At 39.5% G+C, this 26,280-nt stretch overlaps 1 protein-coding gene across 2 annotated transcripts in view; it reads left to right on the top strand.

Annotated features, from left to right (window-relative positions):
• The window catches only part of ZEB1 (zinc finger E-box binding homeobox 1), a 167,880-nt gene extending 143,702 nt beyond the window's left edge, over positions 1-24,178 (top strand). For both annotated transcript variants that reach the window (XM_037837942.1, XM_037837941.1), the window contains exons 4-9: positions 3,511-3,672; positions 7,338-7,540; positions 11,345-11,450; positions 15,729-17,536; positions 19,388-19,568; positions 21,635-24,178. In XM_037837942.1, coding sequence (XP_037693870.1) covers positions 3,511-3,672; positions 7,338-7,540; positions 11,345-11,450; positions 15,729-17,536; positions 19,388-19,568; positions 21,635-22,254 — 3,080 coding nt within the window. In that variant the 3' untranslated portion in view covers positions 22,255-24,178. The remainder of the gene's footprint in view (positions 1-3,510; positions 3,673-7,337; positions 7,541-11,344; positions 11,451-15,728; positions 17,537-19,387; positions 19,569-21,634) is intronic.
• Positions 24,179-26,280: the final 2,102 nt, after the last annotated feature.

Genomic DNA, 26,280 nt, shown 5'->3' with positions numbered 1-26,280 from the left:
AGATAACATTCTCATAAATTAAAAGTTGAAATAAAAGTTTTGTTATAGCTGAGTTGCTTGATTCTTTGCACATCCTTAGAATTATATGCCAAAAACCTATGGTCAGTCTATCAATGTAAATATTTTTACTGTCCTGTCAGGTGACAGTTCAAAGCACTCCTTCAGTTTTGTTGAAGCAAAAAAATTCCAGTCATCCAATTAGCAAAAGGATGTGTTTCTCAGTCGTTAGAATTATTCATCCCCTCATTTTTGGGGGAATCATACCAGAAAGGCTTTACAATACTTATTAAAGTATTCTTGTAATTTGTTTTTTTCTCACTTGGAGTCACCTTGTTTAATTTATTATATTCAGAAATGATTGGGGAAATTGAAATATTAGTAATTTGAGAACTTTGCCATTGCATTTTTTTATAAAAATCCTTTTATCTTATCTCATATACTACCTATATTTCAATCAGTACCTCAGAGATAAAGATTTTGTTCATTCAGTTTCTAGAAAATTTCTCCCTTATAACCTAACTAGCAAAGCTAGCTATCACCGTCATGTCAATCATCCAAATCAGACTTTCTGTCAGGAAAAACCCTAACTTCATTTTTCCATTCAAATTAATGTGTCCACACACATTTTGAGAAATTTTATAAAATTTCTTCAATGAGGAATATATAAATTATAAACTCATAAAAATAGATTACCAAATAGTAAAGTCAGAATTAAGATGATATACATATCTAATAAAATTTTTATAAGCTGTAGAAACTCTTTGTCTCCAAATTAGTACATTTCGAATCAATGTATAGGTAAGTGTATAACTTATTGAAGAAATGATATTTACATACAAAATACAGAATATGTAATTCTGAAAAATGTATATTGTTAAATACTCTTCATCCCAGCAACTAGCATATGTGTATTTTAAATTGTAACTTGGATGTAGGAAAGTATAAGCATTTTGTAAGGTAGAGAGTGTTTATTTAGAATACATATTTGTAATTTAATTTGATAAAAATAAGTTTTAATGACTTTGTCAATTCAAATTACATGGACTCTCTAAGAAATCACATAAATTATGTTTCATTCATAAGTTTTATCTAGTTTAACTTGGAAAATATGATTCCTAGAATATATTGCAGTTGCATTGTAAAGACTCAATATACTGCTTTAGCTGTTCAAAAAATGCTTATTTTTCAGCTAATGACAAATCCTGGGAATAATTATTGAGTTGCCCTCTGCTTTGCTCTCACCAGGCCTCCTGAAGAGCAGGGAGTTTCTCAGTAATAATTAGGTGATGGAACAGTGAGGTCATTAGAAGAAAATTGCCCTCATGCCCTCTGGGCACATTATTTTATAGCTCATTTCAGATCATCCCACCTCAGTTGTCATGCTTTCACCTTAATAGAATCCTTATTATAAACCAGGAAGACTGGAAGGCCTTTAGTGGATGGATGTTGCCTTGATTAATCAATAAAAGTTTTCCCCAAACACTAATTTGACTTTTTCTCCTTTGGCTCCCAGGAGGATTTTACACTCAAGGCAATGCACCATGTTATTGTTCTGGATGTGTGCATATGTGTGGATTTGTCTTTTGTCTTTTCCTTTCTTTTGAGAAAGTGAGAGCAAAGGATACTGTGAAAAAGGGGATGGGGGGCTTCAGAGTGCTGAGAGAGAGTATATGTGGAAGTTAAGAACATGGAAAATGATTCCCTTAAACCCACTTTACTTTTAAAGTCTGTACATACCCCGGCATCCACAAGCCCCAGTTTCGTGACTACTGGCATGAATTAGGTAATACAGTTCTCAGCATAAAGCAGATGCTAAATAATTGGTAGCTATTGGCTGTGTTGAAAAGGAGAAAAAAATTATGTATCACCGTTATTACGTATCACTGACTTTGAGGTTTTAAACAGCAGCCACTGTAAGGAGCTCAATTACCACTACTGTGCAGGAGACTTAGCAAGGTTGTTTTATTAACTGTTGAACCAAAGGATGCCCATACATCACCATTTTCATTTGGCCCAATTTCAGGCTGCTGGGAAGTGGTGTTTGACAAATTTAGAACTGACAGCTCAGTGCAGAGTCACTGGCTGTTATATTTTTATAAAGAAGTCAGCATGAAGACCCAGGAGCCAGAGAAAGCCATGCTAGTTGGAGTGGAACCCCTCCCTCTGGAGCCCGGGGAAGGGGTTGGGTGGTGTGGTGTGCAGGGAGCCAATGGGATCACCTTGTTTACACACTCGGCAGCACTCTGCTGCTCCTCAAAGTGAAAACATTCTGTTACCTTTTGAATCTTTCTAACTCAAGAAAAACACCTCCTCCTTAACCCCACCATTAAACATTTATCCAGCAGAAAGAGAGAAGGAATAGCCTTGTATGTTTTTGAATACCAGAGGTAGGAAGAAGAAGTTTTTATCAATTTGATAACCTTTTGACTCTTACATCTTTCCAACTGTAGATAATTATTAGAGTTGTTGTCTAAGAAATAACATAATTGAGCTGAACTTCAGAGTGGTTCTTATGAGAATAATATCTCATTTAATGTGTTTTTATTGTGGAATATAACATATATACATAGAAGTGATAACTTTCCAAGTGAAATTTAACAAGTAGTTAGAGAGCAAATTTCAAAGAATGTTATGGGTTACAGTACCACAATTTCAGTGATTTACTTATTGTGAAATATAAGATATATATAGAAAGGTGATAACTTTCAAAGTACAATTTAATAAGTAGCTATAGAGCAAATTTCAAAGAAGTGTTTTTTTAATACATTTTTTATTGTGTGCAATTAAGGATCGCACAGCTTTATTGAGTGATCCATGAAATTGGGGAGCATCCAATTCAGAAAGCAGAAGGAGCTCTAATCCATCACGGGGGTGGAAACTGAAAGCTTATATGGGGTGAATGTGGAAATGTTCTAATTGGCTGACATTAAGTTTCCATTTTACTTAGGAGGGTCTTACAAAGTGGGGAGCAGGTGGTTACTCAGGAATGAGGCTGGTGATAACTGATGGGCTGTATTTAAATTTGGTTTTTTAGGCAAACTGGGCATTTATAGGAAGTAGAAACTAGCCTAGGTTTTTGGTTTGCTGGCATGGGGCTTAGCATGTGTGCCTCAATTTTGGTCCTACTAAATTTTTATTTATCACTGGGAAGGTGATCATTGAGAACTAAGGTTTCCTGTTTTCCTTTGCTTTACCATTGATTGGGAAATTAAGAAGCTGGTCTACTCTTACCATCTCTACATCTTGTTCATTATGAAGTGGAATAGAAGTATGGCTCTAAAGCTTAAAGAAATATTGTCAGAATTTCAAGATGTCTTTAGCACTTTGAATTTATAAAACAAAAGGACTTAATAGATTGCAACAAAATGAGTGAATTTTAATTTTTAGTTTTCAGCAAATATTTCCTACAATTCAGTCGTGTTCTCTCAAGATAAACACTTCCTTATTTAGCAAAGCTTTGTAAAGACTTGGTGGTGAAATTGCTTTTTATGAAGTATGCATTTCTTTTAGTAAAAGATGACGAATGTGACTCAGATGCAGAAAATGAACAAAACCATGATCCTAATGTTGAAGAGTTCCTACAACAACAAGACACTGCTGTCATTTATCCTGAGGCACCTGACGAGGACCAGCGGCAGGGCACGCCCGAAGCCAGCGGTCACGATGAAAACGGTAAGTGGAGCTTGACGGTTGTTTGTCTTTTCATCACCAAAGGACTGTTCTTTATATCTGTGGGCCCCGGTTTTACTATTAGGACCACTTTTGGGAACCAACATTAGTCACAAGTGCCCATAGAGAGTAACCTCTTGAATTACAGGGCCTTGACCTTGATAACAGTAGAGCATTATGAGATCACGGCTGATCCCACAGGCAAGGGCAATGCCTGCACTGCAAGTGAAATGCTCAGGGCAGTGTCTGGACACCAGTTTCCAGTCACTCACAGGGCAGCAGACAGTAGAAGCGGAGCCTAGGGGGACCCTGACTTCCCTTGGATTCTTTCCCACTATTCTTGGAGCAAGCAAAACTTGGTTGTCTGGTTCTAAATGTACTAATTTGGAGACAAAAGTTTTCCTGTATCTGCTTTAGTTCATTCTGATGTGAATAGTCAGTGTATAAAGAGTGGGAAAATGCAGTAATAATGTGTTCAGAAATTTTGAGGGATCTGCACCAAGAATTAGGGAGTTAGTTAAAATGTTTAAGGATACTTGAAGTATTATGATTCAGAATCTGGTTTGAGTTTGCCAGGGTTCCCATTCTGATGGATAGATTTAGCTTGATATTCAAATAATCAATCGACTTTTAAGTTTTTTTAAGGAAATTGTAAAGGGTGAAGTAGAAAACAAAATAAATTCAATTGCAAAGGGTCAACTATATCTTCCTTTAATCCGGAATCAGCTGTGAAAAAGAGCAGAAACAAGTTGACTCCAGGATAGATAGAATTTTCTGTAACTAAATGGGTGCAGAGGAAATGGGAGTAGGGCACTGCTAGAACAGTTTGTTCCAGTGTGCTGAAAGAAGACGTTTCTGAAGAAGGCAAATTATCAGGGAAACAGAATTTCAGCTGAAATATCAGGGGTCTGTTGATCTACTTGCATATTTGGAGAGTCAGTAATTTTTGGCATCCTAATGCTGTAAGGCCCTGCCATTTCACTTTAATTTCTAAGTTGTCTTTTCTTTTTGTTTCAAAACAAATGTGTCATCATTTCACCTGAAGAAGCAGTAGGTTACAATAGAAATGAAAGAAATTTAAAAATATATATATATAAATTTTTATGTGACAAAAGACTTTCAAAACATCTCAATGAAAGAAAACAATGAAAACTAAGGAAAGTTTCCATTGCATGGGTTGCATCTGGTAAGGTTAAGCTTTGCAATGTAAGTCAGTATAAATCAATACAGTAAAATCTCACCAAAAAAAAAAAAAACGCTGAGCTGACCATTCTGAATTAGTAAAAAAGTCTGAATTATGGGCTATGGTTTTAATTCAAATATTCATTAGTTTCAGATATATAATTTAACTGCTCATAAGTATTTCAAAGTTAAGCATTCTGTCACACTAGTAACATCTATTTACATACAAATAGTGATTATCTTCGGAAGCTCTTGTTTTAAACTTCTGAGTAGATTAAACATTGTCTCCCACAATCTTGTTTTATACATTGAGGTTGCCAAGGACTTTTTGCTCACAAATTGTGAACGGGTAAACTCTACATCAGCAGGTTGAAAAATACAAATTCTGAACCCAGTAGGGAACAAATAAATGAGATATCCTAAAGGTTTTATATTAAGTAGTACTATCAGTCTGAAATGTTCTGCCACTTACCAAAGGAAATACTAGGATACAAAAAGTAAGGAACTTTGTTTTGAAAAAACAAGCATATCCGTGGTCATAAATACAAAAAGAAATTATAGCCAGTTCAAGAAATGGTCAAACTTAGGTTGGCATTTTGGAAGTATTGAAAAGCCACCTTAAGTTTTTTGTAGGAATTCTAGAAGAAACATTTTTCCCTACATAATACAGTTTCGTTATGAAACAATGGTATTTAAAAAAAAAAATCCAATATTTTTCAAAAATAGAAAAAATTTTGCTGTTAATTTTTAAAATTGCTCATTCTGTAACTTGCCTACTATGCCAGTATTCATTCTTACTTTTCATTATTTTATGCTTGTGGACTCAAAGAATGAATTCATTCCCCATATGTTAGAGAAAATTCAATAGATACTGATTTATGAAAATAATAACTTGCTGTTAAAATATTTTTCAAAATTATTAGTACTTTATAAAATGTAGGAATTAATCATGAAAGTGAAGAAGGAAGCGGAGCATAATGAGAGCAGACAGCTTTATGACAGTGTGGAGTAGAAGCAGCTGATTAATGGAAATCATGCTATATCATGGTGCCAGTAATAAAACACCCACAATGGTTGATTTTGATTTTTGCCATTGTAACAAGCTATAGCAAGTAAGATGGACAAGACAGACTGGCAAGGAGATGCTCCCAGGTGTTGATTCCCCACTTGTCTGTACAAATAGGAAATTTCATACTGGGCAAAACATAATATGATTTCCAAAATATTTCCTCAAGTGGGTTAATCTATTCCCCGAAAAGAGGGTCATGTTAGAGTTATCCCCAACAGAAGAGTCTCTGGTTCAAGTTGCCTTGCTAGCTGATAACTAAAGATGTCACCATGAACTCTGGAGATATTGGTTGTTTGGTTTTATTCATATACTTAATACATATTTCAAAGTATTTAACTATTAGGAGTCAGGTGCTCGGTCTATTATTTGCAGGCCAGTCCTTGTGCAAGACATAGAATTTATATGTACTTGAATTTCCATAAAAATGATGTATGTTTACAGAGCATTTGGAGATTATTATGAACTTTTCTGGTTTTCTATTAGGAATTCAAAATGAAGGTAGAGATGATGTTTATAGGAAGATGACACTCAGAAACTTCAGCTTTGAGAAAATAAGTATGGAAAACTACTCTTAGTTAAATAATATGAATTGGCAAAGTATCACATTTTAGATTGTCAGGCTTAAGATGGTTCTGTGTGTAAAAATAAAGTTCATCTAGTGGACTCCAGTTTATCCAGAATGCCTTTATTGTCTGAAAGCTTTCCTGGAGTCATACATGTACAATCATACAGAAAACTTGTCAGTGCATTTCATCAGGGGAAGAAACCTGAAGATTGTGCACAGGAGGCCTCTCTGGGCCAAGCCTAGAACTGCCCCCACCCCCAATCCCCCAGCACACACATGTATTCTTTTGGTCTGCACACAATCCTGTGGCCAGACCCAATGGTAAGGGGGTCTAGGAAATGGTCTGTGTATATTATTGTACATTACTGGTACATTACTCTTTGACTGACAATAAGTTTACAGTGTCATTTTCAAATTCAAAGGAACGCACATTTAATGATGACGTTGGTACCAGTGGAAAGATTCTACTGGGGAGGACAATCTCCTTTTCAATATGTGTTCATTTATAAATGTAACCTACCTTCTTAATTTTACTTTTGTTTTCTTCATCTAGTTAACCATACAAAGGAAAGGAAGAATTATGGTTTAGTGAAAAGGACATGGGCTCCAAAGTCAGACATCGCACATTTGAATCCTGGCTTCATCATTTACTGACTGTGTGACTTGAAGTTCATTAGCTTTTCCAAGCCTCACGTTTTCTCTTTGATAAAATAGAGTATAATTGCATTGTTTCGAGGATTGAATTTAAAGTGGGTTGCGCTGTGTCTGGAAAATAGCACAGGGACTCAGTGATAGCTTTGGTAATATTTTCTGCATGTTTTAAGTTTAAAATATATGATCTTTCTTTTACAGGAACGCCAGATGCATTTTCCCAGTTACTCACCTGCCCGTACTGTGATAGAGGCTACAAACGCTTTACCTCTCTGAAAGAACACATTAAATATCGCCATGAAAAGAATGAAGATAACTTTAGTTGCTCACTGTGCAGTTACACCTTTGCATACAGAACCCAGCTTGAACGTCACATGACATCACATAAATCAGGAAGAGATCAAGTAAGTGAATTTGCTGAATTCACTAACTTGGCAAATTTTGAGAACCCAACCTTCACAGAGGATTAAGGTTTTAATATACTTAAAAATTAAAATCATGTACTAGACAGTATCTTGTTTATAGCCTTATAAAAATGAAAGTGATTATTTGAATTATCTGATTATTTCTGAGTTAAAAAGCACACATGAACATTATTTTAGAATGTTTTTTTTTTCTTTTTCGGGTAACATCCTTTTCATCTTAATTTAATTATTTTGCCTAACTGTAACAAATATTTCTCTTAAGTTTAGTAAATTTCAAAATACATTCTCCTAAAATGTTTAATGTGATTTGTAGGAGAAATTAATATTGGTTACATAAGCCACATGACTTAATACTGGCCAATTTGAGGAGAAAATCAAATTTATAACAAAGTTTAGCTTTATGTGACCCAGTGATTCCTTTATTTATTCTTAGCGTAAACTACTGTGGATTCTTTCCTCCAATAAGGGAAGTTGCTCCTCTAAGAATCTAAGGGTTAGATTCTTCTAAACCAGTTTTTTTCCTGTGGGTGCAATTTGCATATGGTTTATTCTACTTCTGTCATTTTGCCCTGATTTCTAGGAGTATAAACCAAGACTATTGTGTAATTTCCATCTACAGTTAAACTATTGGCTGCATGTATGCTTAAGGATTAAAGTCAAATAAGCTTTTGCCAGCTGTCCTTATTTTACAAGGCCCTGATAACTGTAAACATAATTTTAATCATGTTTAAAGCCAGGGTTTATGCCCTAATTTTTATGTTTAAAGCCAGGGTTTATGCCCTAATTTTAGAGCTCTATTAATAAATGTCAGGGGCAGAGTGTTAACAATCAAATTGAAAGCAATCAAACTCAACTACATGGTCGCCTGCATGGGTATGCCAGGGTCCGTGCTGCACTGGGTCATGTCCAGTGTCTTATGCCAAGGGGTTGTGAGGATTGCTTTCCTGAATGTTTGAGGACCCCCCCTGTGCACAGGCCTGATGTAAGGCGCATATGCCATGAGAACAGGCTGGACTCTGTTAAGGCAGTACCTAAAGCACACCACAAATGTGAAGACAAACGGAGTGATAGAGTAGAGCCAGCCTATCTTTTCAGGACTTGGGCAACAGCAGTCACAAAAGAACAAGATAATGGGGGAGAGGGTGGCAATCAGTGAGAACAGGACCAAGATCCCCTTACGGTGGGCTAATGGTCAAGTCCGTGAAGGAGCAACTGCAATGGGGAGAGGGCACCAAGAGAAGGGAGACACTGGTGCCAAGAAGGGACTACTGGAGGCAAGCACTGCCTGTTTACCATTTGCTCCAATGCCAAGTCTTATCGGGTGCTGCAGAGAAGAGAGCTTTCTCCAGCTTAGTGTCCTGATGTGACCACAGTGCAAACAAGCCTTGGGACAGAGCTTATTCTTGAGCCATTCGGAAGCAGGCCCATCCTCCACCTGCTGCCACCATGTCCTCTTTACACCAAGAGCCCTAATCAAAGGACAGATAGACCTGGTGGTGAAAGCAGGAGATGCCTTTTATAAAAACAAACAGCAAGATCTCCAATGAATATAAAAGCCACTTTAATGATAATTCTCCTGACAGGTGCAAAGGAGGTAGATTTTATATGTAAAATGTGTGATCAAGGCACTTACAAGGTCAGGAAGGATCTGTGATAAATGTGGGGACCAATGTGAAGACATCCCATTGGGAGGTATTGGGAACAATTTAGTTGTTGCTAGGTTGCAGACCAGAGAATAAAATGTCTATCTTGCAGGTCCTTGAAAATTATACCCACAAGTAATAGATGAGCAGCATTTCCATGTCTTAATAATTTATCCATTCAACATATATTTGTGTCTGGCCCTGTTCCAGGTGCTAAAGGCACAAAAATGAAAAAGACAAGCAAAGTCTCTGTCTTTACAGAGCATACATTAATAGGTACTATAAATATAAAATATAAAAACAGGTGATATGCAGAAAAATAAAGCAGGGTTAAGGGACAGGTGAAGGGAGCAGCTGTTCTCACAGGGTAGGGAAGCTTCTTTGAAGCTGAGACATCTATCTGAACTGAGACCTGAATTAATTGAAGGAGCCAGGTGTGGGATCTTGTGCGAAGGGTGTTCCAGGCAGAAGGGAGGGAACCTGAAAAGGCCCCGAGGCAGGCAGCTCCCTGGCATTCTCTGAGAAGAGCACGGAGGCCAGGTGTGGTGGGAGAGAGGTAGGGCCCGGTCGGTTCCGGCTGCTGTGTGGCCTCAGTAAAGGCTTTGGACTGAAGTCTAAAGTGAGGTGGGGAAGCCTCTGGAGAATTTTAAGAGAAGGTGTCACATATTTTGCCTTTTATTTTTAAAGAACACTGGCTGTTTGGTGGAGAATAGACCTAAGGAGACAACCGTGAGGACAGGCGACTATATAGAGGCTGTTGCCATAATCCAGGGCGGAGGTGCTAGTGAACATGACAGCGGGGAATGGTTGGATTCGGAGTAAATTCAGGTGGACTACAGACAGGGTGGGCACAGGTGTGAGAGAAGGGCAGGAGCAAAGACATACTCTAGAGTTTGGAATCTGAGCGGTAACCAAATAGATGAGGGTGCTAGGCACAAAAACGAGACTAGAGGAGGAGCTGATTTGCTGGGGGAAAGTTAAGAGTTCAGTGTGACTGTGCTGATTTCAGATACTTACTGGACTTCCAGCTGGCGATATCAAGCGAGCAGTTAGCCATAACAGCCCGGAGTCGAGGGGAGAGATCCAGAGATAGAGATCTGGGTGTTACCACCAAATATATGCTGTTTAAAGCCATGGGTTTGGGTGAAGTAGGGCCTGATACCCAGTAGATCTTCAATCGCTTTCCTTCCTGTATGAAATACAAAGAAAGGGGGTTTCCAGCTGGGGTGAGAGCAGGAAGCAACTAGGATGAGAGTTAAGCCTTTCAAGGAGAATTAGGGAAATAATAGCCAAGGAATAAGAGCTAGTATAAAGCCGAGCAAGGAGATAGAGACGAGACGTGGGGTTAAGAAATGCTCTCTAATCACTGAAGCACAGAGTTATGGAGAACTGGTAAAGAACAAGCCTACAGACTCAGGAACTATCAGCTGGGGATCTGTACATTTAAAATCTTGATTCGGGGATTAACAGAGATCCTTTGGAGGTTTCTGAGCAGTGGTTCATACAATTAAAGCAGTGCTTTCACAAGAATAACCTAAAAATAATATGCAGAATACATTTCAAAATATATTAAAATAGGAATTTGATAAACCAGACACAAAGCTATTTTAACAATCCACATTTGGCTGGAAAAGATGGAAGTATTTTTGAAAGTCACCAGACCAAAGTGCATTTTAGAACTGTCACACATGGAAAAGACAGGATAAAGAACTGGAAAAAGCCTGGCCTGAGGGGAGGGGATTTCATCCTATTGGGTGACTGGACTTTAGACAGATTACCAAATTGTCTTGGCCTTGGTTTCTTATTCTATAGATGAGAGTGCAGATTAGATAATCTCTGAATTCCTGACATATATATGTTTCTTTACTTTTGCTAAATACTAGATTGCTTAACAAATTATGATATTCATGCTTCAAATCAGAAATGGAGCTTTTTCTCTAAATCAAAATTCCATTCCCAGTATCATCATCCTTTTTGGTAATAATTCTAGGTGTTAGGTTGTTGTAACTTGTACAGTCTAAGACCTTAAATAAGAAACAAAATAATCATCAAGCATACATAAAGCATTACTCTTAGCAGGATGTTCTTTATTTCTAAAGCTCTTTTGCTTTCTAAATAAAATACCATTTCTTTCTTACAGAGGCACGTGACGCAGTCAGGAGGTAATCGTAAATTCAAGTGCACTGAATGTGGAAAAGCTTTCAAATACAAGCACCACCTAAAAGAGCACCTAAGAATCCACAGTGGTAAATATCTGCTTTCTTTTCCACCCTGAATATCATAGCATGTTGTGATAACAAATGAATCAATTATAACATGTGATCTATCCACATAATCAGAAATTGCTTTTCTTTTAGGATAAAGACTAATATGGAGAAAATTTTCTATATAAATGGTGTTTTATGGGCATCTTATCAGAGATAGAAATCTGGGTGTTATCACCATATACATGCTGTTTAAAGCCATGGGTTTGGGTGAAGTTAGGGCTGGAAAAGTATATAAAGTAATATCAAGTTAAAATAATATGACACACTCCAGCTTTCATAATCAGAAGATAATATAGCATGAAGTACAACCTAAAAATACTTCCGCTTTCTGATGAATGTTAATTTTCTTGCCCTTTTGCAGAATTAAGGGAATGAAAAAGGGCAATAGAGGTACAATTTGCCCGGAAATAAGGAGGTAAAGGTAGTCTTTAAATGAGAGAAATAGAAATGGAACTTGAGAGACGAGAATGGGGGATGGACGTGGGGGATGGAGAGGCAACCTGAGGGGAGAGAGAACCAACTAGTGTTAACTGACTAGTGTTAGTTCCCCACTCCCCCACCCCATCTTCTTTACTTTTCTGTTCCACGTCTTCAATTCCAAAATCATTAATTACAAAGTGAATATCATTGTATGTTAAAGGTATTATATCTCTTTTATGAATTTATGATAAACAGAGCTGTGTTTGCATTTCTTTAGAGGCTCTACTCAAACAAAAGCTTTTAAAGAAAAGTTAGTGGCCTCCCGCACTGAACTATGAAATCTGTTCATCTCCTGGTTAGTGCTGATATGCATTATTTTAGATTTAAATAATTTAAATGAAAAAATGTTAACTTTTGAATAGGGAATTGTAGGAGTTTACACATTGTTTATTTTGTGAAAATGTTGTGTTGGCATTTATATTTACGAACATACTATCCTACAGAAAAGTACAGTTGGGTGGCTTTGTGATCATTTTAGTTTAGAAATGCATTTTTAAAAGTTTTATGGTGCTGCTCATTGAGAGTTAAATAATGATGAAGTTACCACTTAAAAATATTCAAACCAACATTTTACAAAAAAAAACACGTTTATTTATTTTCACCCCTAGAAAGTAGAGGTTGTCTTTTGCAGACTACCATAGGATCCTATTTCTTAGATCCTGTGCTATTGAAGAGTTTTCATCAATAATATATTTTTAATAACCTACCTTCATACCAGAGACAATTTGGAATTGTTCAAGATTTTTTGAAATATTAGGGTAGAAGAAGGAAGATAAGATAAAATCCTGCATTGATATTCAGACATGGGTCTCCCTCAGTAGTAAGTAGGGGGTCACTATCTGCAGTACTTAGAGAAAAGTTCTAGGGTTGTAGTTGGCCAAGAGCTTCATAGGAGTTAACGGCTGGCTGCTGCAGCTTTACAAGCTAGTGCAAATTTAGGCCAGATCATGGACCTAAATCAGGACACCCAGTGTCCATCCATTATTTATTTATAGCTGTCTTGTTCTTAAAATTATTTAATATGAGGCTCATATATATATTTAGTATAACAAGACATTTTAATTTTAAAATACATAAAACAGAGGAGAGGTTAAGAAAGCAAGACAAGCATGAGGTCAAAGTGAAAAACCAGTGCTATGAAATCCCATGCATGTGCCAGAAGTGGACCACAAATTAGGCTCCAAACTTCAGGAAATGGGAAAACTACAATCAGGAACAAGGCCCAGAGAGTCTGCAAGTAAAAAGAATTGGTTGCTAGAAACAGTACAATTATTCAAGTTCATAGAGAAAGTTGTTCCTTAGAGCATCATAAAGAGGTAAGAGCAAAATGCATGTCATCCTCAGTAATATCCTTAAAATAACACAGCAGAGAATTAACACAATTCTTCAATAGAAGCCAATGATTTTTCACCAAAGTGCATGCAGAAAAAGCATGCAAGGGGGTCCCTCACGGCTCTGAAGTCATCCCAGGACTGGTGCACCCCATCTGCAAACCATTTGTTACTTGTTGTCAAGGAGGTAAATGGAGAAATTGAGAGTGGACATTTAGAAACTATTGTACCAAAACATTGCTATGACTTTTTAATATATTTTAGAAAATATTGGTCCACAGTAGATTAAAAATTAAAAAAAAAAACCACTGGTCCTTCACCGTTGCCACTACCTCCTGTCAGCCATTGCCTTACCTCTGTGCTCTATCCCCCAGTTTGTAGGTATAATAGTCTATGTTATGGACCCTTAACCTCCTAGTGTCTCTAGCAAGAGAACAAGCATCAGGCTCACCTAAAAATGGTATCAAATCAACAAGAATTTTTAAATAGAGATATACTAGAACATATTCTTTGTTTTTTTTCCCATTGGAAATTTTTATCTAATATGTTTTGAGTGTTGACTCCTATTCCAGGCATCCCAGTTTGAAAGATATTGATAAACTGGAGAGTGTCCACAGGTGGGCTAACAAATGAGCCAGGGTTCTGAAAACCATGTCCTCTGACGAATGCTTGGAGGTGTGTTTAACCTACACAGAGGGAAGACTGAGGGTGCACGTAATAGCTCTTCCTGAATTTAAAAGTCGGGCGTCTAGAAGAGAGGTCAGACTAGCACCGGCATAGGGAAGTGGCCCTGAGAGGAAGCAGACTGGTTTAGTGTCAACCTCTGTCTCAGTAGAAGCAGTTTTTTAAAAAATCACTTGCATTTACTGCGACCAGACTGAGTTTTACTCTGTTACCTCAGATAACGCCCTCTCCAACCCAGTGAGGGTGTATCTACATTTACTCATGAAAAAATGCTGAGGCTTGGGAGGGTAAGAAAATAGCATGTGGCAGAGCCAGAGTTTGGACCCTGTTGTGTTTGAACTGAACCGGTGGAACAGAAGGGTCGTCTTCCATGGTGCTCTCCAGCAGGAGTCACCTCCCTTTCGCGAAGGGAGTTTAGGCAGCAGCTAGCTTGCATCAAGGATGATAGCAAATCAACTCTTCATTGGAAAGAAGGCTGTATAGAGGACTTCTTACATCCCTTCCAATTCTAATTTCTGATACCCCAAATAATGGTAAGGCTAGACCACATTTCTCAGAAAACAGAATTCATTTTTTTTCAACTGTACAGCCCTGAAGTTACATGACCAACAGAGCTCACGTTGACTTTCTCACTGCTTTCATTTCAGTTCACAGAAAAGGGAAAGGAAAGAGCTTTATTTTGATACTGAGTATATTAAATCAGCATCACCACATTTCCTAATTTTGCAATTAGCTGTTCATTCATCTGAAAAATGTTTGCTGAGCATCCTTGTGGCCTGCATTGTGTTGGGTGCTTGGGGTAAATGGCAGATAAGACTGAAAGGTCCCACCCTATTGGAGCTTCTAGTCTGTAACCTATCAGTTATAAATGAATGAACTGTAACTACCAATTAAAGCAGAAGCGAAGAAAACTAGGCTTGTACAAGAATATTCTCTTTAGCTCAGTGCTTCTCAACATTGTCTGCCAGAGTACCCCCAGTGGCCAGGGAGAGTCTGGAGAAGCAGCTCGGAGGAGGCCTCCACAAACCGGAAGCTTCTTTGAGGTTGTGGCTGTTTCCCCACCAATTTACATAAATGTTGCATTTTTCTCCATAATATAATCCATGTTTTAATATAAAAGTGTTTTCAATTGTCTTCCGACAGTAAAATTGAAACTCCAAGATGCTTTGCACACTTACTAGAACATTGCCTTTTGTGTCCAGGAGTGCATATGAATCAGCCAAAGCTTATAATATTGCCTTATATTTAAAGTTTTCTTTTAGGAGAGACCCTTTCAAGGAAACTTTATGGATATGGGACATTTATCAGTCAGGGATGAATATTCAGTCTTGTAAAGTCTTAAGGAGATTTTACCTACTTTTTTTTCCCCTAATATTAATTTCTCCTACAGCTGGTTGGATAGAGTGAAATATAGAAAATTATATGGTTTGGTGAAAAAAGGTAAGAAAAATGCCTTGAAGGACTAGGATATAACTATTTTGGGTACTTAAGAATAACTTAAGTTATAAAGATAGGCAGAAACAGTATATACACATGCTAAGAAGATGTCTTGACCGATTAGCATATGTAATTCACACCAAGCTTTTACTAAGCTTTTAACACCTATTTAGGTTTTCAACTTAAAATGATTATTCTAAGTAAAATTATATCACACACATACCTAGTAGCCTCTTTTTAAATTGATAGTGCTTGTTTTTGGGAAAACATGGATCCATAAAAAATGTATATATAATAATTCAGCAAATAAAATTTTTTCATCTAGGAGAGAAGCCATACGAATGCCCAAACTGCAAGAAACGTTTTTCCCATTCTGGTTCCTATAGCTCACACATAAGCAGCAAGAAATGCATCAGCTTGATGCCTGTGAATGGGCGACCACGGACAGGACTCAAAACGCCCCAGTGTTCCTCGCCGTCTCTGTCGGCATCCCCGGGCAGTCCCACACGACCACAGATACGGCAGAAGATAGAGAATAAACCCCTTCAAGAACAACTTTCTGTAAACCAAATTAAAACTGAGCCTGTGGATTATGAATTCAAACCCATAGTGGTTGCTTCAGGAATCAACTGTTCAACCCCTTTGCAAAATGGGGTTTTTAGCGGTGGTGCCCCATTACAGGCAACCAGTTCTCAGGGTGTGGTGCAAGCTGTCGTCCTGCCAACGGTTGGTTTGGTGTCTCCCATAAGTATCAACTTAAGCGATATTCAGAATGTACTTAAAGTGGCAGTAGATAGTAATGTAATAAGGCAAGTTTTGGAGAATAATCAAGCCAATCTTGCATCCAAAGAACAAGAAACAATCAGTGCTTCAGCCATACAGCAAGGCGGCCATTCTGTTATTTCAGCTATCAGTCTTCCGTTGGTTGATCAAGATGGAACAACCAAAATTATCATCAACTACAGTCTTGAGCAGCCTAGCCAACTTCAAGTTGTTCCTCAAAATTTAAAAAAAGAAAATCCTGTCCCCACCAACAGTTGCAAAAGTGAAAAATTACCAGAAGATCTTACTGTTAAATCTGAAAAGGACAAAAGCTTTGAAGGGGGAGCGAATGATAGCACTTGCCTTCTGTGTGACGACTGTCCAGGAGACCTCCGTGCGCTTCCAGAGTTAAAGCACTATGACCTAGAGCAGCCCGCTCAGCCTCCCCAGCCAGCTGCCCCGGAAGCCGAGAGGCCCGAGTCCTCAGTCTCAGCAGGTACTGGCGACGGCAGTTTGTCTCCCAGTCAGCCACCTTTAAAGAACCTTTTGTCTCTTCTAAAAGCCTATTATGCTTTGAATGCACAGCCCAGTGCAGAGGAGCTCTCAAAAATTGCCGATTCAGTAAACCTACCCCTGGACGTAGTAAAGAAGTGGTTTGAAAAGATGCAAGCTGGACAAATCGTAGTGCAGTCTTCTGAGCCGTCTTCTCCTGAATCAGGCAAAGGGAGTGTTCCTGCAAAGAACAATGACCAGCCTCAATCCACAAATGCAAGTGAACCCCAAGACAGCACAACAAATCCACAGAGTCCTCAGAAGATGACTACATCTCCAGTGCTACCAGTGGGGTCAGCCATCAATGGCTCCAGAAGTAGTACACCCTCCCCATCGCCACTAAACCTTTCTTCATCCAGAAGTACACAGGGTTTCTCGTACACAGCAGAGGGTGCACAGGAGGAGCCACAAGTCGAACCTCTCGACCTTTCACTACCAAAGCAACAGGGGGAGTTATTGGAAAGGTCAACGATCACTAGTGTTTACCAGAACAGTGTTTATTCTGTCCAGGAAGAACCCTTGAACTTGTCTTGTGCAAAAAAGGAGCCCCAGAAGGACACTGGCATTACAGACTCAGAACCAGTTGTCAGTGTCATCCCACCAAGTGCCAACCCCATCAACATCGCCATCCCTGCCGTCACTGCCCAGCTGCCCACCATCGTGGCCATCGCTGACCAGAACAGTGTCCCGTGCCTGCGTGCCCTTGCTGCCAATAAGCAGACCATCCTGATTCCCCAGGTGGCCTACACCTACTCCACCACCGTCAGCCCTGCCGTCCCCGAGCCGCCCCTGAAAGTGGTCCAGCCAAACGGAACCCAGGTAAGCAGCGCCCCGAGCTGGGTCTGCCTGGTGAAGGGCGAGTGGACTGTCGTTTTTCTCATAAAAACCAGTTGCTGTAGAGCCACACAGGTTGTTACAAACTGGCATTTTTCAAAGGAAGTACGTCAATTTTCGCTTTAACTTTGGTGGCATAACATCTTTGGCTTATTAATCCAAGGTACAGTAATCAGCTGAAGTTTAAAGTGTTACTTCTGCAAAAAAATGATTTTTAAGCCTCCACTAAAGACATGGAGGTATGAAGCTGGAAACAGAAAAGGGGGGGGGGGGGAATTGGAAAACTCACTAATTGGCTTTCTGTTTTTTTTTTTACAGTTATATTCCCAAAATTAATAAATAGGTTTTGCCTTGATTATGAACATTAATAAATGAAAATATGTTCCCAGTCACAGGCATTTCACACCAGGCAGATTTAGTGATCACATTTTATATGGTAACACCTCTGTTCATAAAAGGCTTTAATTAAACAAACAATAATTAAGTATACAGAAAGTCATCTAGTGAATTTACCCTGATCATTTTACAAGCTGTAAAAATTAAAGTTTTTCATCATGATTAATATATATGAGAAAATACAGCTGTGAATAGATTTATGCACTTTCCCCAAAAACCCATGACAGTTTTGAGTAGAGCCGTGTTGTGTGGCTGTTGTGGCTTATTCCCAGGCTTCTTCCGTATGTCACTAAGCTTGATCTCTCTCTTTCCCACCAATTTATGATTGAATCAAGTGAATACTGGAGATAAGTTTGATCTTTCATGCAAATATCTGCTATAAGTGTAGCTACAATAATTACAATTCCTGCTCATATATGTATTTGTTACTTTTCTTTCCTTAAATATTGCTACTAATTGGGTTTCCTCTGATTGTGGTTATTCTTGAAAAAATCTTTCCCACGACCAGTGAATTCTTCTAAATTTATACTGTATGGAACACTGTTCACATCTTTGACTAGCGAAAGACCCACTCTCAGCTGTTCACTTACTCATGACTAGACCGAGGAACAGTGAAAGCATCATCAAGTTATTCTAGCTCCTGTTGACGGCTCACAAACCTGTACAGTGGCAACACCGCTTGTGCTTTGCCAAGCCATAAGCAATGTTGGGGAAAACCTTTGAACTTACAGAAAATTTAGTTGTTTAAAAGCAATAGAATGGAAGACTCTAGAAAAGACCCAGGGATCTTAGACCCAATTCTACTGCAGGCTCCCTGTCCTACATGCAAAAGAGCCCTCTTGCCCAAAATTATCTCCCAGAGACTGCCTGAAGATTTTATTCCACTGTAATTCTAGAGATTGTTTTTGACCAGCCACTGTTCGTGTTGAGAAACATTAGACCCTCCTGCATTGTGTTCCCATCTTGCTCCTTAGAAAAGTGTTAGTGCAAACCTCTGTCTTTTCAAGGATACCATGAAGGATACAATTTAAAGATCACTTATAAAAAATGGTCTTAATTAATCTGTGAAACCCAGAATGAAAAAATGAAAGAGAATGATGTAGTTAGGAATTCAGCCAATTTCTCATGAAGTGGTGATTCATATGGAACCAAGGAAATGTTGTCACTACATGAAACATTCTTTCCTTTTGGTGTCCTTCCCTTTCAGTATGCGTGGAGCGCCTGCCGTTGCGATAGTTGTGATGGAGTTGCCCACGCCTCACTTCCGTCCGCCCCAGCCCCCCAGCCCCCCCACCCCGAGCACATCTGCTGTGATGTGCAATGTGCTTGAGGGGTCAATTGCCAAAAGTATAAATCAAAGTATTTCTTTAGCCCGTCCTTTCATTTATATCTCTTGTATCTCATTTCAAGTTAAATATCCTTACTCCCTTTTTCCTTTAGGATGAAAGGCAAGACACTAGCTCAGAAGGAGTATCAAACGTGGAGGATCAGAATGACTCTGATTCCACACCACCCAAAAAGAAAATGCGGAAGACAGAAAATGGAATGTATGCTTGTGATTTGTGTGATAAGATATTCCAAAAGAGTAGCTCATTATTGAGACATAAATATGAACACACAGGTATGGCAATGAATCACAAACTTATTGTCCTTTTTAAAGGTGTCTATGATGTGATATTTAGAAAAAGTGCTAGGTTAAAAAGTGAAGTGTTTATATCAGAATGATAATCTTTGGTTTCCCACTTCTCTGACTTTGCCACTTTCACCTGTCTGTACTCTTCTCTCTGGTGTTTAAGCCCCATGATTTTGGTTTTGTTTTTCTGCTCTCCTGTCCCTTTCATGACTGATTCCTTCAAGCTGGCATAGCAGTTCTTCTAGTCACCCTTATTTCTATATTCCTGATAGTTAAATATATGTCAGAAATACAAAGAAGTCAATAGAAAGGTAAATGTAAGCTTTTGCTCTATTATTAAAAATGTAGCACCCAAAATGTGGGACCATGGGCCTGAGGTTACAGGGAGAGGAGATCTGGCTTAATTAACAGCAAAAACTGCCTGGTGAGAAGACAGCCTGCTGCCCTGGGAAGTCACGGGTGCTTGGCCACTTCACAGTTTTAGACAAGTCTTCTGAGAGATGTACAAGGAAGTTCTGCCTAAGAGGTTGGACTAGATGATTCTAAGATCCCTTCCAGCTAGGCAACTCAGCAAACTATGGCCCAGGCCAGTTGTGGGCCTCCACCTGTTTTTGCACATCCTCTGAGCTAAGAATGGCTTTGGCATTTCTAACTGATTGAAAATTTTTTTCAAAGAATAGTATTTATGACATGTAAAAATCATTCGTAAGTCAAATTTCAGTGTCCTTAAATAAAGTTTATTGGAACACTGCCACACCCATTTATTCACATATTGTTTGTGGCTGCTCTCCTGCTATGCTACAATGGCCTGACTCCTATCCAGTCGTGTGCTGGGAAACCAGAAAAACTGATTATTTGGGGGGTAGGGGAGCCCTGAATTGTAGTGTTTGCAGATTCCTGTGGCATGTTTGCAGATTCCTGACCTCAATCTAGCAAGGTGAGGTTAACCGGCTTGCAGAATTTCCAAAAGAGGGAGCATTGGGGTTGCTCCACCCGTGGGGTCTGGCACCAGCACACCACAGCTGTCTGAGGAAGGCTGATATGACCTAAGGGCTCGGGCTTGTGGTGAACGCCATACCCTACTCCCTTCTCCTGCCCCACCAGCAGCCATGGCACCGCCAGTATCCACGTTGCTCTTTCATATTCTTAGCAACCATTTTAATTCATCTCATACTCTTTTGAGAAAGGACAGGAAGCCCTTTTTGTCACCTTCAGCCTGTAATTCACAGGTACAGGCAGTGACATGTGGGCAGTTCTTGGAGTTAAAAACCAGTATTACATAAAAGAGAGTCACGCCCCTCCAAACAAGCCCTTTGTCACATATTTGGTTGTTTTTACAGAGGTCTCTTTCCAATTTGGACCAGAATTAAATAATTAGCAAATGCCAAAATCCCTATGTGGGAACGGCGCCATGCCTAAAACTAATTTTTACGGTGTCTGCCTCTGTGGGTGCTCCTGGCATGGGGATGCTGGCACTGGATGGTTCCTGGAAGGTCCGGGGCAGCAGCGTTTCTCCAGCCCACGTGTTCACAGTGGGGCCCATACTGCCTCCAAGGGGCCGGAAACGCTCAGCTGTTACGATGGCTTGTGGTTCCCCAAAGGACCATGGAACCTACACAGATAAACAAAGGATTGGAGGCACTCAGATGTCATTGCAGGGGAGGAGGCTGTAATAAAAAAAAATTGCCTGTTGAAGTTCCTTAAGGAGGGGTGATAATGAAAGGAACGAGTCTGAGGAGCCTGCTCCGGGCCCACCTTCTTCTGTGCTCTCTCGCCAGAGCCTCGCCCTCCTGTCCCCTCCTGGCTGCCACAGCGCCTGCATCTGCAGCATCCCACTCGCAGCTCATCCCCCTTGGCCTTTTCTGCAAAGCCAGGCATGTACGCTAAGTTTTTTCATACAAACGGCAAACCGTAATACTGTCTTATGCACAGGTAGGGACGAGGCGGTTTTTAGTAAACGAAGCCATAACCTTAGCCTTTCCACAACCTGGCATGCCCCCAAAGCCTTGCAAGCTACCACCATTTTGCTTCATAGCTCTTCTTTTACTTTGTAGGGAAAAGACCTCACGAATGTGGAATCTGTAAAAAGGCCTTCAAACACAAACATCATTTGATCGAACACATGCGACTGCATTCTGGAGAAAAGCCCTATCAATGTGACAAATGTGGAAAGCGTTTCTCACACTCCGGGTCGTACTCTCAGCACATGAACCATCGCTACTCCTACTGCAAGAGGGAAGCCGAGGAGCGCGACGGCGCCGAGCAGGACGAGGCGGGCAGCGAGGGGCTGGTGGAGGGGCTGGCGGCCGCCCGCGCCTCGCCCTCGCAGGCCGACTCGGACGAGCGGGAGAGCCTGGCCAGGGAGGAGGAGGACAGCGACAAGGAGGAGGAGGAGGAGGGGAAGGAGGCGGAAGAACTGCGGGAGGAAAAGGAGTGCGGCAGACCCCGAGGGGAGGAGGCGGAGGACGAGGAGGAGGAGGGGGAGGAGGAGGGGGGGGAGGAGGAGGGGGGGGAGGAGGGGGAGGAGGCGGGGGGGCAGGGGGCGGAGGCGGAAGGAACGGAAGCGGAAGGTGCCCTGAAGGATGGCGGAGCGGTGAGTCAGGCGAGCAGCCTGGAAGAGGAAGGGAGCGGGAGTAGTGGGCAAGTGTCTGAAGAGAAAACGAATGAAACCTAATAGTTTTTCTAGAAGGAAAATAAATTCTAATTGGTAATGAAGTTTGTTCTATGTTATACATGCTTTTCACGAAAACACAGTAACCTGTATACTGTGATTTCTGTTCACTACTGTGTAAAGTAAAAATTTAAAAAAATACAAAATACGAAAAAAAAAAACCCACAAAAAAAAAAAAATCCGGGTGTGCCTGAACCTCAGACCTAGTAGTTTTTCATGCAGTTTTCAAAGTTAGGAACAAGTTTGTAAGATAAAGCAGATTAGAAATCTTTAGCGACTCAGAAAGCAAAGATTTAACAGGTTAAAGGAAACTGATTAACTAGATAAGCATCTGGCATTGTTTCATTTTATCAGTATTAATTATCACTTTTGTTGGTTTATTCTTGAGCTGTACAATTGGGAGAGATTTTATAATTTTTTTATTGGTAAACATATGCTAAATCCGCTTCAGTATTTTATTATGTTTTTAAAAATGTGAGAACTTCTGCACTACAAAATTCCCTTCACAGAGAAGTATAATGCAGTTCAAACCGTGCTAACTACCTTTTATAAATTCAATCTAGAAGGTAGTGATTTATAATATTTAGGTGTCATAGTAGAGCATATTATCATTTAAAGTGTATTGTTAGCCTTAAGAAAGCAGCCGGTAGAAGAACTGAAGTTTCTTACTCATGTGGTTTAAAATGTAGTTCAAGAGATGGTCAATTGAGTTCTGATTGCAGGGACTAACTGTGCAAACTGGTAAGGACAGCAGAGTCGTCGGAATCAGTGTTTGTAATTGTGTTTGAGTACGTGGTGACACACATGAAGGACATGATATGAAGCTTTGTATCTCCTTTGGCCTTAAGCAAGACCTGTGTGCTGTAAGTGCCATTTATCAGTATTTTCAAGGCCCTTCGCTGCCTCTGTTCAATGTGTGGCCTACAATAACTAGCATTTGTTGATTTGTTTGTCGTCTCAAAATTCCAAAATAAAACTTAAAACCACTGACTCCGTCAGAGAAACCGAAACACTGGGACATTTCATCCTTTAATTCCTCAGTATACATTTTGTGTTAATTGACTTTTGGAATTTCTCTACAGAAATGAAAGGGAAATTTCCTAATCTGCTTTCTCCACGTACTTGCATTTCAGACATGGACATGTCATTGTCATTTGGCGCATAATTGTTTCCAAATGTTAGTTATTATGGACCCAATGTATTAACAACATTAGCTGATTTTTACCTGTCAGTATTACTTTGTTTCTTTTAGTTATAGCTCTGTGCAACATTTTTGTACTGTATGTCTTCAAACCTGGCAGTATTAATACCCTTCTTACTGACATATGTACTTTTAGTTTTAGAAAACTTTTATATTTATGTGTCTTATTTTTATATTTCTTTATTTATTACACAGTGTAGTGTATAATACGGTAGTTTGTATTAATACAATAATATATTTTAGTATGAAAATTTGGAAAGTTGATAAGATTTAAAGTAGAGATGCAATTGGTTCTCTTGCATTGAGATTTGATTTAACAGTGTTATGTTAACATTTATACTTGCCTTGGTGTGTAGAACAGAATTTAAATGGGAATGTATTAGTTTTACAACTACAATCAATCATTTTACCTTTACCCAGTTTTTAATATAAAACCCTTAAATTTTGAAATTCACTGAGTGACTAATAGCATGATGATCTGCAGTTTTATTAAGAGATTAGCCTAACCATAAAACTCTCATTTCCTTAGTGAGCCAAATTAGGATAACCTTATATAAACAGTGTTGGGAACAACGTTTAACATTTTTGTGCCAATTTGTTCCTGTATTCATGTATGTAAGTTACAAATCTGACTCTTCATTTTTAAGTTCCTTGTTACACCATGGTCATTTTCTAGTTTTTTACCAGACTCCCCCATCTCACAATAAAATGCATCAACAAGCCTGACCTGCTGTCATTCTTCTAGTCGTTGTCAAGATTGTCTTTGGAAAACTCTGTGATGCGGGGTATTGTCCTCTCGTCCTGCGCTTGATGCACTTTGGGCTGAGTTTGGGTAACAAACCAAATGTTTTAGGCCTTCACCAGCAGTGCAAGGTCCCGGGGTTTCCTGTGGTGGAATGTCTACAGGAAGCCCAGGGTTGGCACCTGCAGGCCTCCTCTTCCTGAAGCCCGTCCGCCCCACTCCTGCCCCCTCATGCCTCGGGAGCCTGGGTGCAGCTGCCTGGCCTCCATGCTCCTGGAGCACCCACACCTGTCTCCTCATGGCTCTTATCGGTTGTTTCTATTTCTCCCCCTGCGTTAGGGACAGGGTCCTTGTCTGCCATCGCCACTCTTCCTCCCCGGCACCTAGCAGAGTGCTGGCCCTGGGACATGCAGCAGAGTGATGGAGTGAAAACCACATGCGCGTTAACAGAGCTCAGCTGTGTTCTCACTGCTGTTGTTGCTTCCAATCCCAAAATATGTGTTAAGTGAGCCCAATAGTTTAATACTGTGCTTATTCAGGACCTATTCATCAATAGTCATAATAGACTAGTAATAAATGATCCATCTTTTTCTGTTGCCTCATTGTTCTGATTTATTGAGCGTTTACTTGTAGGCGTCTTCTTGGTACTTAGCCTTGTGGTACACGGCACAGGCACCCAGGGCCCGTGGACATGCCTGTCCCAGGGAGGTGTGGGCGCTCTCTGGGTGAGGACCCACCTCCACTCCTAGGTGCTCGGCACTGTCACTTTGCCTAGTCCCTTCTGTCATGGGGAACAGCCACCATAAACAGATTCACTCCGTGGAATTAGGAAACAAGAATCGGTAACCCTTCTTGGAGGTGTTCACACTAACCATTTATAATGGAGAGTTCAGAGGGTAGTGTTGATGCACATGGATAAATGGCTGACACAGGAATTTGGGTTTTATCAGGAAAGTTCTGAAGAGGAAAATGTGGGTGGGCCCTTCCCAGTATCCCTCAAATCACACAACAACCACAGCCTTGTGTTATTTACTTGTGCCTCACACAGGCACTTCACTAGTGATGAAAGTTAATTTTCACAAAAGCTTAAAAAGTATAAATAAAGACCATGTGTCTGTGGATACCAACATGTCAGGCAGCAGAATGAGGATTTGAGCACAGGCCTACCTGACTCCAAGACCCATGCTCTCAGCGAGCCTGTAGCACATCTCATGTAAGAACAGCCTGTGCTATCTACATGGAAACTCAGGCTAGGCCTTAGGAATTATGAACAGAAAATGTCAGTTTATAGGAGGGTGGAAAAGAAATTAGCCTTTTAAGGTGTACTATTAAAGTACAATGATTAAGTTAATATGGAAATTTAAACTTAGAACAGATTTCACCTCTTAAGATTTTGGAAGTACATATTAGGACAATCAAAATAAGTAATTTGTCTCTGAAATAAAAGAAAAAAATCAAAAAATATCAGAGCTCCCTTTTCCACTGAATGAAAACACCCTGTTACCCAACAAGACCAGAAAACACATTCTTTCCCCCAGGTACACGTGGGACATTCATGAAGAGACCGTATTCTTGGCCATTATGCAAATCACAAATTTTAAAGGACTGAAAACAGAGTTTCTTAAACTAGAAGGCAGTAACAAATCTATCTGGAAAATTCCCCAATTACTGGAAAGTAGACAACACATTTTTAAGTAATCCATGGATAAAAGAAAATCACAAGGGAAATTAGAAAATTGATGAACTAAGTGAAAATGAAAATGCAACATATCAAAACTTGTAGGATACAGCTAAAGCAGTGAACATAAGAAAACCTGTAGCATTAAATGCTTTATTAGAAAAGAACAGAGGACTCAAACCAATCATCTAAGCTTCCACCTTAAGAAACTAGAAAAGAAAAACAATATTAAACCCAAAGCAAGCAGCCTGGAAGAAACAAATCAATAACATAAGAAAACAGAAAAACAATCAGAGAAAATCAATGAAATAAGTATCTGATGTTTTCAAAATATCGATAAAAATAATAAATCTCTAGCCTGATAAGGAGAAAAACATGGAGGGGGGCCCAAATTACCATATCAAAAAG

This window comes from Choloepus didactylus, chromosome 5 (genome assembly GCF_015220235.1).
Source record: "Choloepus didactylus isolate mChoDid1 chromosome 5, mChoDid1.pri, whole genome shotgun sequence".
Taxonomy (NCBI): Eukaryota; Metazoa; Chordata; class Mammalia; order Pilosa; family Megalonychidae; genus Choloepus; species Choloepus didactylus.
The sequence above is the reverse complement of the archived record's forward strand: the minus strand, read 5'-3'. Positions and strand labels throughout refer to the sequence as shown.